Here is a 14565-nt window from a genome sequence, read left to right as displayed (position 1 = left end):
GCTGTTTATACAAATTTTAAGTTGTGAGACTGAATAAACTTCCTTTGTTTTGGAGGATTCGGGCACTTTGGACATACGAGGAATTGGCCAGGTTCTACCCACACATCTCATGGAGGAGAGATTGATACGACAACAACAGGAGATGGAAGAAGATCAGCGCTGGCTTGAAAAAGAGGAACGGTTCCTGGTAATGCTTTGTTTCATAGTGCTTCTTAATTCATTATGATTTTTCTTTTTTTATTGCAGCTTGCTAAAACTGATCACTTCTGTGAAATGAGAGAGTAGGAGTCACTACCAAAATGTAGTTTTGGAAGAAGTTTTTAAATTAAGTGTTCAGCTATTAAGTGAGTCCTGTATTATAAATACCTTGAGCAGCTGAGTCTTTTTGTCAGTCTCACTTTATTCAGTTGACCTTTCGTGTGTGAGAAGTTGTGGGTGTAACTGTATAGTTCTGTGCCAATCCGGAGATTGTCTGTTTGTTCTTAAGGAGATAGACCTGTGCATGCTCTGCCCCTAAAAAAGGGATAACCATCAGTCATCTAACAACCCTGACTGGAGTAAGAGTTGTTAGCAGTCTTGCACTGGAGCAATAATGAGACACGTTAGTGGGAAGGAATAATTTAAGAGATCGCTGTGAGGTGAGGAAGAAGCTTTGAACATCATCAGGAGGCGAAAGAAGAGATGCATTGGTAATGGGATCTTTTATTGCTGTTTCTCTGCAGTTCCATGTTTTCTTGTTGTCAGTGCCACTGGTGTATGGTTTTTAGTTCAACTCTGGCTTCCCGGCTGTCAAAATTCAAGTTCTATGTTAAAAATACTCTTACTTGAAACTGATGGCTACAGATGGAGCAGAAGACGGTGGTAGCATATTACTCTGTACAGGCTCGTGCTGGGGAGCCTGTGGGTGCGTGAGCCTCACGTGGGAGGTGGAAAATTTGCCATGGTGTGGTACGGGTTGTCACAAGCATCCATCGCATGTTTGGTCTTAAGAAGCATATTTTGAGGAATGTTTCCATTCAGAAACCTTTTACGTTATATGTAGTTACAAAACGTGCCTATGTAAATGCAGGTGCCATAGGTTTGTTACGGGAGGTAAGTTTGAGTAAATAGGCTCTCTGTTTAAAGCAGATGATGATAATGGTCTATGGTTTCTGTAAGAGTTCTCTGCACTGTCTAGAGCTGTTCTCCAGGAAAATCTAAGTTGTACAGGTGAATTATTTTTATTTTAGACACCAAAACTGCTGGTCGTGATTGTCTCGCAGAACTTGAAACAGTCTTTTAGGTATCCTGAAGCCAGGACATTGAGTTCCTTGAAAATAAGGATTTATGCTTTATTCTACAGGAAGCCAGTGGGCGGGAATGGAGAGCAGATCTTGTATGTAGACGGTGTTACCGAGACCTTATTCCTTGCCAATTGAATTGTCTTAGTCTCTCAGGGGTTTAGTTATGTGTGGTATTCAGAACTGTTCAGCACAGCTGATGGCTGTGAAGACAACCAAGGTAGGATAAATCTCTCCTAGCTCTTGAGAGCTACTGATAGATGCCTCCACATCCAGTACATGTTCTAGCCAAGATCCAGATTGTGCCAGAGTTAAGATGTTACTTTTGATTAAAGGATGTTGAAGCTTGCTTTTGGCTGATTTCCTTGTTAAGTGCACTTGGGAATTTGCGGTTTGTCATTGAATGACCGTAAAGAAACCGCTGTACCCGGATTGCTTTGTCCGATTTATTACAAGCTGAAGAGAGGGAGGGGAAAGGAAAATTTCTTCCCTAATTTAGGCATTAGCTTTTCCAGTCTTGAGTGGCACCAGTTGCTCGTGACTTTCACAAGGCCAGGAGGTCAAATTGATCCCATTGTCAGTTAAAACTTTCAAGATGGTCAAGAACATTTTGAGGAGTTAATACGCTTACTGAGAATGAGGCATGGTGATTTCAGGTGGCAGTAGATTGCGTGGGAACTTTCTGCAGAAAACTTTCTGAACTTTCTGCAGAAAACTTTCTGACCTTTCTGAACTTTCTGGCTTTTTCTGCAGAACAGATGATAATTATTTGTAGTGTTGTTACTCTCTTGTGATTGAACCATTGGGATGGTTATCATCCCCCAAATTGCTGCTTGAGGAGGAAGTTGCTGATTTTTCTTTTGATCTCAATACGGTCTTAGCATATGTTTGGAAAAGAATTACTGTGTTTTCATGATGTGTTAGTTTTTATTGCAAGGAGACACCATCTCTGTTGTCATCCCCTACTCAAAGGAGAGCTAGCACTGATGAACTTGTGAGCAGCCATACAGCTCTGCAGCTTTGCCAGAGCTGGATTTGGTTGACGTAAACACTTAAAACGTTAAAAAGGAAAAAAAAAAAAAACAAAAACAGAAAGCTTGCGTGGAAGTAAGCATGAAATTAAATGGCCAAAATGAGGAATTGGAATCCATGAGAGACTTCAGTTCTTTTTCTTGCAGCACTCTAACATTTTGACTATACAGCCTTTGGGGTTTATACGGGAATGGCCTGTTACAGATTAATATACTGTGTCAAAAGCTAAACAAGCTAACGATAGCCACAGGGTATGTTTGAACCCATAGCAGGATGTGTGTCAGAGGAATCTTCAGTTTATAAACGGGTGTTTCTTGGAAAAGGAATGTGGTCTTCTAGGTTCAGCTGTGAAGAAATCAAGATGGTAAAGGCACTTGCGGGGAGTCACAAGTACTTAGAGGCCTTGCAGATCTCCAGAAGGATATCCACAGTTCATACATGAGAGTCCAAACGCAGGTCCATCGTAGAAATCACAGAATGGTTAGCGTTGGAAGGGACCTTAAGGACCATCTCATTCCAACCCCCCACCATGGACAGGGACACCTCCCACCACACCAGGTTGCTCCAAGCCCCGTCCAACCTGGCCTTGAACACCGCCAGGGATGGGGCAGCCACAGCTTCTCTGGGCAACCTGCGCCAGGGGCTCCCCACCCTCACAGTAAATCACTTCTTCCTAATACCCACTCTAAATCTGCCCTCTTTCAGTTTGAAACCGTTACCCCTCGTGCTGTCACTACACAATAATCCATATATTACACGCACACACGCCTTGGCCCATGTCCTTCAGTGAATGTCAAGTGACGTTTCTTCTCCTGGGGAAAGGGACTTTCCTAATTTCACTCCAGGTGATTTTGGGAGGAGAAGCAACTTATTTTCTCCAAGTTGATGTCATGTCTCTCATTTGCACCTTTCTCCACTAACCTTTAGATTTTGATAAGATGTCGTTGCTGAAGTGTGGCTCTCCCTTGCCTGCTATAGGCAGGTTTCCTAAGAATATTTTCCCTTTTGAGCACAGAGAACAATAGCGTGAGTAGAGCCAGATTTTAATTTTTAACTTATGTAACCATAAAGCATAGTGTTCTTGGTTGAAACCGGCTACTTTGAAAAGCAGCTCTATTTACACAGTCTTCAGACTCCTACAGTATGTCTCACTTCTGCTGTTGGGAATTGGGCTCACAGGGGAGCAACTGCAAATCATTTAATGTGAGACACTGCAACGAGAAGAAAAATCCTCCGTGGGGTTTCTGTTAGTACAATTTTTGTTTCCCCAGAGTGACGCTAAATTGCTCATGACTTGAAATTTATTGCTACTTCTACAGGGAAAAAATACGACTCAAAGCATGTTAATACACGTACAAAGAGCACCGATGCTGTGTTTGCTGGAAGAGACACCTCAGATGAAGGATTAAATTGCAATGGCATTGGAATGGAAATTTGCCAGTCTTCGGAGAGGGTGTTATCTGTGTAAGCAGTTTGCCTGAAACTGGTTCTTTGAGAACACGTGACTAGTCTATACTTGAAAGGAGATAGAAATTTTGTTTGCAAGCTGCAGCCGTAACAGAATCCAGAATTCTGAAATTCTGCTGTAAAAAGAGAAAACAAACAGATCTGTCTTCATGGGAAGCTCCCGGATGAAAATAACTCTGTTGTGTAAATACTGAAGAGTAAAGAAGTTGTGCCAAATATATCCATTGGGAGGTGAGAAGAGAATTGGGGGGGCGTTGAGTGATTTGGCGGCACTGTTTTTTCAGGTCTGATACTCCCTCCCACCCTCGATAGAGAGGGGTTGTTGCACACTGCTCCGGTAGCTTTAATGGACACTGATTAAACTGGTGGGCTTTCGTGCTCTCTTCATAAGAGGGCTTTTGGATATCAGCATCTCCAAGAAGGAGGACAGAAATAACCTGGATTATTTTTGAGGAAGCTGAAGCGAAGACAAAGCATTACTGCACTTAAAGCGTGATACAGGTAACTGCAGAAGACAGTCTCTGTCCAGGGCATATGCAGGCGGAGGGGTGAAGTGGCTGCGGGGCAAACACGTTACGTCAAACAAGTGGGTGTCTGTTTGGTCTTCTGTGTAAGGAATCTTACTGTTGGGATTTTTTAGGTGCTGCAGTCTTGCGGACTGAGGTGTTCGCTCATTTATATCCTGTGATGTTTGGATCTCAGTCACACAAGGCAGTAGTACCACGAGTAATTCATAAAGTCCTCATTCTGCACTTTCTCCTGAGTTGTTTCATCGTACGGGTATTTCCACCCCAAAAATTAAAACTGACCAAGATTAATCAAGATTTTACTTGTGCGTAGTGCATAGCATATAGAAGCCGAATGAACAACCTCCATCCCCAAAAGCAGCGCTCCAGGACTGCGAGTGGCCTCTGTACTGGTGCCACTGGAGGTTTGGCGCGTTGCCCTGCAGCCTGGCCCGCGTGCTGCGACACGTGCACTGATGTCCGGCGCGCTGGCTCTGCTTTACAGTGTTTGTGCACACAGAAAAACAGCCCATAAGGGTCAAATTACTCCATTTGGGCCACAGTATGTGTACGTTAATCTTCCAGCCCTGACTTCTTGTGTGTTGAATTAATGTAAAAGCAAATCAAATAATTCATCGAGTTAAAATCATTTTTAAAGCCCCCCTGAGGACACTTTTATTTGTGGGTTTCGACCGAAGTTTGGAACTGCCAGAAACTATCCTGATATTTAATTTTTTTTAATTGGTTCAAGGAGAGAGTGTACCTTCTGTATTTTGTTACGGAGTTTGACCCAAAAGGAGAATCGCCTGTAACTGCAGATAGGAAACCAGTGGTGGTGGTGATGCCATGAGAGCGCCTCCTGAACTGGTAGCTAGTTAGTTTGCTTCGCAGGAGTTGTGGGAAAGAAACTGTGTCATTCTGTGTCTTTTCAAGGTGACCTTTTATATTCAGCGGTATAGTGAAATTAATGATTTTTATGCGGTAACTTTCGGCACCGTCGCTAACTCTGTCCGAACATTTTGCGGAACGCTCTTCTTCCTTTGGGCCTGTTTAATTACCCTCCTCCTCATTTATATTTAGTTTCCAGTTTTGAACCTTTCATTTGTGGCTGTATTGATTGTGTTTGGCATTGTTTTTAATCATATAAAATAAAGATATATGTGTGCGTGCCTTTCAGCAACTCCTCAGCAGACAGAGCAGTGTTGTGCTAAGAAATTTATAGTCCTTTCCTGTGATAGGTTAAGAAGAAATAACTCACATAGTTTCCTTATCGTGTTTGGGTTTGTTTTATTCTGAAATTCCCACATAGTTGTGGTCTTGTCCTATTTCGACACTGAGAACTGCAATTCAAATGTAATTGATGTGAACTGTTGCTAAAATAAGATTTTAATTTTTAGCCTGAGAAAATCCCACCAAGACACTACAATTCGGCATGTCCTGAGAATGCCAAGACTTATATGTTCTTTTATTAGTGAGTGACCAGAAATACTGGAAATAAAGTAGATTATGTTCCAGTTTGTCAATGTATGCATCCTGTCTGAAAAGTCCTCTTGATGTTTCCAGAGATTTCAGATAGTAGACTATTTATTAGAAAAAAATCCATTTACTTTTGAAGGATTTTGATTTTACGTGAGATTTTAATAACATACAGTTCCTCCCTTAAATATGTGTCTGTAATGAATATAATAGTCAGTAGAAAAGGCTTTGCTTAAACTTGCATTTTAGTGTGGTACAGTTGGTGCTTCCACAAAAAAAAAAAAAATTCCGAGCACTGTGGTTCGTGTGCTTGAGAAACCCCACCATACCGGGAGCATGAAACACGTTCAACGAAGATTGGTCATCGCAGTCCATCGCCGTTCGGTTCGAGGCTTGAAAAATACACTCACAAGCGATAACTTTTTCAGCTAAAGCTGAAATCCCGAATCTCCGGTTTTCCCAAAGGCTTCGTTTTCTGAAATAGTCTTACACTGCACAAGGGCGTTAAGCAGCACCTTTCGAGATACGCGCTCTGCCTGGCCACCTTCACCTCGGGGCCTTCTCAGCCAAGTGGATGCCTTGAGGGTTTTTCCCCCTCCCGCCCATCTCCCTGTTGTATATACGCCCTCAACACAGTCGTGTTCCAACGGGTGCCAGAAAAGTTCTCCGGAAACGCACGCTGAGCAACGCGGCACCCACCGCCCAGTTTCCAGCCCCTTTAGCTGCCTCTCGGAAAGGATCGTTCCCCATCCAGCCAAGAAGCTTTGCATATCTAATGGAGCGCCCAGTGCCAGGGCGGGAACGCCATCCGGGGGAGTGTCTGCGGTTTTTGGATGGGTGACCGTGGAGGTGTAGGGCTATAGCAGGGACTGGAAGGACGGACAGGTCTGCTTTGGAGCTGTAAAATGGTGTGTAAAGTACAGAATAGGTCAGTTTTGGTGTGAGGCTTCTTTTTGACGTAGAGAATGTTGGGTTAAACACATCTGAAGGATCTCAGCCTTAAAAATTCAGCAATGCATTGCTAAGTAAAGCCAGCACGGGGGGCTAAAACTAAAGCTCTCGCCACTGTAGAAGAATAAGAATTGCTGCTAAGTAATATTTGAAAATACAATGGGCGTTGGATCTTAGATATCACCTTTACTGTAAAGTAGTTTGGGTTTTTGAAATTTCCCCAGCTGCACAAATGAATAAATCGGGGTATCATTTACTAAAATGGGAGTGGTTAGAATTTATTAGAACACAGTCAAGTAACTAGAAATATGTTTGGGCCTCTTCTTAGTCGTTGGGCTACAAAGACTAAGTCTGCATTTAATATTTGTCTGTCGTTTCTTGTGTTCCTTACTATCCGAGATTTTGATGGGGCAGAAGGAAGAAAATGTTTGGAGTAGTTGAAAGGGTTTGAGTTTACGGACCACTAAAGATTTTCGGTCCTTATTTCTAAGATGTGAATACGCAAGTCGCCGAGATGCAGGTGGGTTGTGTGGCTCTACAGACTGCTCCTGGGCCCTCTGGTTTGCCGTTACCTGTTGGCACGTGGCGTCTTCGTTCTCGGAAGAAGGTTCTTGGAGATGCCTGGGCAACACCGCTGCCTTCCATGGCTTCCCTTGCATGGGGGCAGTCAACACCACTCGGTATCTTTGTTGGCAATGGGTGAAGCGAGTGTTTGTCAAGTTAATTATACGCATTTTAGTAATATTTTGTGTGTATTTACAACCTTGCTGTGAAACGATTCTTAGACTGTAGCTAGGTGGTTGTGTACTGCTCACGTACGGGATGTCCTGAAGTCCGCTCATACGCTGCGCGTTTGCTGCTGGTGGTGAGGTGGGTGATGGAATTGTTGCTGCGATGTGAAATTGTACAATTGGGCATTTGGAGAGTTTGAGATGCTGGAAGGGAGGAGGACCTTGTTAGTAAGACAAGGAGGGAAGGAGATGGATATTATGTCTGTTAATTTAACTTTTTTCTTATAATACTGGGGGGAAAAAAGGTTATTTGGAGTAGTGTGTATTTTTGTGATTCTGAATCTTTTAAACTGCTCAATATTTCATGATCTTCGGAGTCTGGTTTAGGGTTCATTTCCGGAGTAATACGTTGTTAACAATGCAAAGAGCATTAAAGACCCCTGTGATAAAATAGTCTTAGACTATTTCCAAAGACTTTAAGCACTTCCCTGGCTAGAAATGAACATGAAACGAAGGCAAATTGCAAACATGAGTGTAATGGAAATGTAGTCAGTCATATGCTTACAATAAACAAGGACATTTGCTTTAGCTTAAAAATATAATGAGAATCATTACTTACTTGAGATATCTAATGGTGTATTTAACATACCCATATCAAATGAGACTTTAATCAGAAAAAAATCCTGCATCATAATTAAGGAAATAAACTAGAGATTCATCAGGGGTAGCTTTCATCATCAGATTTGTCACGCATTCCCGGAGAAACATTGGGAAACCTCTTGCTTGTGTCTGCTTCGGTTCTTCAGGCTTAAGATGGGGTTAAATACTTCCCTCTCTCGTATGATTTGTCTATTTTTAATCTGCGAGTTCTTTCAGGCAGCGACTGTCTCTGGCTGCGCCTCACTCAGTCTGCGGCAGCCTGAATGGAAATCCAAAGTGTAAGCCCTTCCGACAAGACTGCCAGCGGGATTGGAGTATTTTTAATGATAATTAAGATCAATATTAGTGTATCTTTGCAAGTTCCCTCTGCCCTGCTGGCTTTTTGGGGTCACATAGCAGGATATGGGAGTTGGAATTGTTCTTTAGCGCTTTTAGAAAAAAAGAAGGAAAGCGGTCTGGAGTAGCTTTAAACAAGAAATGGATATATTTGTCCCCCGAAACTGACCCTGAAAGAACAAGGGGTCACTTTAGTTACAGTCAATATTCACACGCCTACATTGCTCTAAATAAAATAGTTTCATTCTCATTCTGTGTGTGTCCGTTTTAGGTATATATACATACAGATGTAGGAAGGAGATTGTATTTACACCGTTGTAGATACGCGTTTTATCCACTTTCATTAACTCCTCATCCAGCCTTGTAGGAGAGTGAATTGAAGAGTCAGATAAATCCTCTCTGGTTTTATGTGCCTGAATTAGTGCACTGGAAGAGCCCTCTCGGGTCGCCGAACTTCGGTCTTCAGATCAGAGTTAACCTTTGTTCCACACCCCCTCTTCCTTTGTCTTTCCACGTAATTAATGTTGTCCTCGAAGAATGAATAGGACGTACCTGGATTTGCTGGGGAGATGAGAAAAATGACCGATTTCCCTGTGAAAAAAAAAAATTGGTGTGGTCTTATTTTTGCTTTTTAAAACAACCGAGCCCTGGGTTCCTACATCTCGCTCAAAGCATATAAAATAGAAATTTGTTTGTTGCTTGTATCAGGAGAATAGTGCGTCTGGATGTCTTTATTAGCTTTCTGTATCCAAATGCAGTGTTTAAAGAGCTCCAGTAATTGGCCCCATTTGCGGGCTCGGAGAGGGAGCCAAGTACATATAAGCCGTCCGCAGGCAGGAAGCGGGAATTAATGCGCAGCGCTTCTCATCCCGTGGTTGAAATTCTGCTGTTGGGAAGCAAACACTTTTTTTTTTTTAAACAAAAACAAACAAACAACTTTTGCTGCCTTTGAGGAAATTAAAATGCAGGTTTTCCAATGTTGTGTTAGGGCAACGGTACTACCGATATTTCTAACGAGCGTTTTTACACGTGCGCTGAGACGGGGGGGGGGGGGGGGTGAGCGGCAGTGGAGAAGGCTGCCAGGAGCTGCCGGAGCTGCAGCGGCAGCAGCGCGTAGTCGCAGCAGCGGGGGTGTATAGACCGGGATGAAATGACATCTGTATTTGTCAGTGTACATTTTTAACAGTATTTTCCTGTCTTGAAAATGATTTTAAGCCTGGTGCCGCGTGAATCGGTAAGCAGGGCACGGACTGACATTTTTCATTTCTGTTTCAGAAACCCGATGTGCGGCTCTCCAGAAGCAGCATCGACCGAGAGGATGGAGGTCTCCAGGGCCCAGTAAGTATGCGTGGGATCTTTTCATCTCCCACCTCTTTCTCCGGTTTCCTGGTCGGACATGTTGTACGCTGTCTTGATTATGGGAGATGATTTCAAGTTTTCGCTAAATGTTTCCGCAGTTATTACATGGTTGTACAACTTTCCAAGAGGCTCGGCTTCGGTGGGAACAGCAGCCCTGGCAAAATTGTTCATGCAGCAGTTTGGGGGATTTGGGGTTTGTTGGGTTTTTTTTTCTCCCCTTGAAGCTGCTCTTGAAACAAACTAAAATGTTGCCGCAAATAATGTTGCAAGAATTTTTGAAGTGTTCATGTGCTGTATATGTATAATTGGGCCTTTTATTTAAAAATGTGAATAGTTTTCTGAAAGTTGTGTCAACAGGAAGCTGGATTAAAATAGCTTTTGCAGTTGTTTAAATATCTGAAGGGTTTTCTTACAAGGAATGTAAATGTTACTGTTGTATTACCCAGAAATCTGTTTGGGGTCGATGATCCGCTATGAAACGAATGGAATAAACCCCATAGCCATCCATTTCTTGCCAGACAACAGCTGCAGCTGTGGTATTCTTTCTTACTGGCTTAACTCCTGTCTGTTTAACTAAAAAAGTCTCTCCCATTGTTTAAGTTGCCATCGGAATCTCTGAATCATACTGATCGAAAGGAGGGGTTCGGCTAGGGAGTGTTAATGATAGAAACCTGATGTTTCATCTACTCTTTGTCCCCACCTTTAAAATACTTAAGTTAATATTTTAAATTCGCTTTCCTAGTTCATTTGGGATGCGATCATAAACTAGTTTGGCTTCAGTATTTCTTCAGGACCTAAGAATTTTGGGACTCTTCCTGCATTTGCAGCCAAAGTACAATCGTGAATGAGTATATTAATGACACACTGCAGCATGGGCTCTAGAGAGACTCACGTCTGGAAGCTGCAAAGATTTTTTTCCATGAAATCGGAGAAGACTATTAGTTATTGTTATGTCTTTGCTTTTGTTGCATCTTCATATAAAGAGCAAGTGCAGTATTGCTGCATTTTGCGCTACTAATGAAGATGCTTTGAGATAACCTGGAGATTTTGAAGCCATGTCAGAGGTTTGGTTCAGGGGGCTGTCGGTGGCAATGGCTTTAAAGCACAGCTCCTTGCAGCCAGCCCGTTCCTCTGACTGCTGCTTGATTTTAGCAGGACTGCCTGGGATTAGAATAAAAAAACAACACACCCAGAGCTCAAACTGCTTGTAGGGGAAGTCCTGTCTTCCCAGACGAGATAGTACAATTTCACACCCCATTTGAAAGAGTGTGAAGAAAATGCTTAGTGATCATTGACAAAAAGAGTTTTAAAGGAGACCCTAATTCGTGATAACTACATTTCTAGTTCCAGAATTTGGTTTTGCATTTTTTTAGTTGTTAATACATTCAGAACATAACTCTGACTGACTTCATTTGCAGTGGGAAATGTCTAATTTTTCTGTGAGTCATTCTCAATTTCTCATTGAGAGGATGAGAAATAGGCAGTAGTCATTTCTAGAAAAACTCTGATTAAATAATTGTCCAGTGTAACACAGAGATTTCTGTGAGAGCAGTGAGGACAGAATCCAGTTCACAGAGGTGTCATTTATGTCTCCCCCCCGCAAAGTGACTTTTTATTTGAGTCGTCATTGTGATAGTTGGAGCAGGAGCAGCTCTGGTTCCTGCTCACAGCAGCAGCATCTGCGCAGTTCAGGGATGCTGGGAGAGAGAAGGAGTGATACATGATCCTCTTCTTGGATGTGGTGGCACAAATGAAAAGTTATCACACCCTTTTTAGTAGCTCCTAACTGGTGAGCACGTGGCTGTATAACTTTGTGCACATTCTTTTGACACATACTTTTAATACGCAGTTTTCTGGAAGTCAAAATGCAAGAATTGTTTTAGCGGAATTTTACTCTCCTCGTTCTCTTCGCCCCTTTCTTTCCCCCACCCCGGGTTATCAGATTTGAAATAGTTAGGTTAACAACACAAATCAAGTTAATGACGTGACTGACAGTGCTGGCAGAAAGCAGATGTTTTTTCTAACTAGCGAGGGCAACTTTATGACAGCGTGAGATGATCGGCCAGTGGATTTCTGAGGTTTGTGGTGACAGCTTTGGACCTTTGATTTCTCCTCCTTGTTCCTGAAAGTGAAATTTGATTTTTTTTCAAATCGGTAGTTACAGACTTGGAGTAGGCAGGTTGAATATGCTTCTTTATGTCTATCCGTCACGTTTCTGCTCTAAAGTATTGATAGAATATCATCTAGTAAACTCAGAGATTTCTCCCTGTGCAGTACTTTTTTGTGCGACCTTACTTTCTTGACACAGTTTTCCATAGCAAACTGATAGAAATGAGCTTGAAGTAGAGTTAGTGTGGGAATTTTCATTTCATACAGTTAAAATTTGAAAAATTTTTGAGCACCTGAAAGCCGGCCTCATGAAGTGCTGGGCCAACATTAGCCATAGGAGCCGTTGTCAATAGTAAGCGTACTGCTATTGTCCCTGTTACCTGAGTGTGCTTCTGAAAATAGACAATGTGAGACATTCAAGAACAGTTGCTTGAAAGGTCAGAAAAGAAAGTTTATGAATTAACATTCTTAGATGGTGATTTATGATAGCATTATCCAGAGCTGAAGGTGAATTAAAGCAAATATTGCGTTGTCGTACCATTGAAAGTGTTGAAAGTACCGTTTCAAAGTGTTGAAAAAGCAGCTTCCTTAGGTCTGACACAAAGAAGTATTCTGACTTTGGAGAAAATGGTCTTTATTTTATAAATAAATGCCTTCTTGAGAGTTTCAGCACTAGACCTATTAAATTCTAACTGCCTCCAGTGTTTTACTTTGCAGTGGCAACTCCTTTATACAGATATGCTTGCATAAAATGTGACTCTCTTGGGATTGTAAAGCTTTTTATGACTTGACAACTGCAAGTTTTGTGTAAAGTATTAATTTGGTTGTGACCAAACAGATTTTCATCTTTCATAGAATGCTAGAATATCTCAAGTTGGAAGGGACCCATAAGGATTATCGAGTCCAACTCCCTGCTCCTTGCAGGACTACCTAGAACTAAACAATATGAGTAATAGCGTTGTCCAGGTGCTCCGTTAACTCTGACAACAGGTTTGGGGCTGTGACCACTTCCCTGGCGAGCCTGTTTCAGGGACCGACCACTCTCTCAGTGAAGAACCTTTTCCTAATGTCCCATCTGAACTTGCCCTGATGCAGCTTCATTCCATTCCCTTGTGTCCTATCACTGGTCACCAGAGAGAGGAGATCAGCACCTTCCACCCCGCTGCACCCCTTGAGGAAGGTGTAGACTGCCGTGAGGTCATCCCTCAAGCCTTCACTTCTCCAAGCTGAACAAGCCAAGTGACCTCAGCTGCTCCCCCCAAGTCTTGCCCTCGAGGCCTTTCACCATCTTGGTGTCCTCTGGACACCCGCTGATAATCTGATGTCCTCCTTATATTGAGGTGCCCAACACTGCACACAGTACTTGAGGTGGGGCTGCACCAGTGCAGTGCAGAGCAGGACAGTCGCCTCCCTCAACCAGCCAGCTGTGCTGTGCTTGATGCACCCCAGGACACGGTTGGCCCTTCTGGCTGCCCGGGGCACACTGTTGGCTCATATTCAACTTGCCACCAACCCAAACCCTCAGATCTCTTTCCAAAGAGCTGCTCTCCAGCCTCTTGTCTCCCAATTCTTAGGCATAACCAGGATTACCCCATCCCAGGTGGAGAATCTGGCACTTGCTCATGTTGAATTTCATATGGTTGGTGATTGCTGAGCTCTGTAGTCTATCCTCTCTGTAAGACCTCTCTACCCTCAAAGGAGTCCACAGCTTCTCCTAGTTTAGTATCGTTGGCAAACTTACTTAATGTACATTCAATTCCTGTCTCCAGATCATTTATAAAAACAGAAAGAGCACCGGCCCTAAAATTGAGCCCTGGGGAACCCCACTAGTGACTGACCCACAGCCTGATGTAACTCCATTTACTGTAACCCTTTGAGCCCGACTCATCAGCCAATTGCTCACCCAACGTATTATGGACTTGTGTAGCTGTGTGCTGAGCACTGTGTCCAGAAGGATACTGTGAGAGACAATATCAAAAGCTTTGCTAAAATCCAAAACTAGTACCACATCTACTGGCTTCCCTTGGTCATTTAGATGGGGTTTGATGCAGAGCGCAGGCTGGCTTAACCTTGGCGACACCTCCAACCCAGGTGGACCATCATCCTCGTCATTGTTTGGTTCCATTTGCAGAGCCTCATACGTACTATGTGAGGGCACCTGGGAAAGTGGGGTGGTCACGGAGGACGTGCTCCTGCTGCGCCAAGCAGGAACTTGTCACCTTTCTCCCTATCCCTTAAGTTGCCATGCTCTGCCGGGTGGGGAGAGGACAGGGAAACCTCCGTATCACGTGTCCTGTCCACCTGATGGGTCTGCCGGGTGGATACCATCGCTCCACGGTCAAGCCGGCAGTTACAGCGCCATTCCTGCTCGAACTGCCACCCCATGCCCTGTTCGCCCGCCCTGTTTGAAGTTCTCCTGGCTGGTAGCACTCCCTGGGGGGTTCTTTTATAGGTATGGGGGCTTGGCCACCTTTGCTCCTGGCCCTGCCCAGGTATCTTCAGCCGTTGTGGCGTGAGCTGTGGGCTCCTGGTGGGTTTCTCGGCTCCCCTGAGGTTCCCCCGGTTCAGGAACCCCCCTGTGCACCGCGCTAGAGCGCTTCGCTGCTCCCCTCGGTGACTGAGGTTGGCGTGAAGTTTTTCTAAATATAATTACCGAGG

General features: G+C 43.5%; 1 protein-coding gene across 1 annotated transcript in view; it reads left to right on the top strand.

Moving 5' to 3' along the window:
• Window positions 1-14565, top strand: part of PTK2 (protein tyrosine kinase 2) — a 165846-nt gene that overhangs the window by 142433 nt on the left and 8848 nt on the right. Inside the window, exons 25-26 of the mRNA XM_082498859.1 lie at window positions 56-187; window positions 9715-9777. Of these exons, the coding sequence (XP_082354985.1) occupies window positions 56-187; window positions 9715-9777 (195 nt within the window). The remainder of the gene's footprint in view (window positions 1-55; window positions 188-9714; window positions 9778-14565) is intronic.

This window comes from Vanellus vanellus (assembly GCF_965231255.1).
Source record: "Vanellus vanellus genome assembly, chromosome: 2".
Classification (NCBI taxonomy): Eukaryota; Metazoa; Chordata; class Aves; order Charadriiformes; family Charadriidae; genus Vanellus; species Vanellus vanellus.
This window is presented reverse-complemented; position numbering and strand designations above follow the sequence as displayed.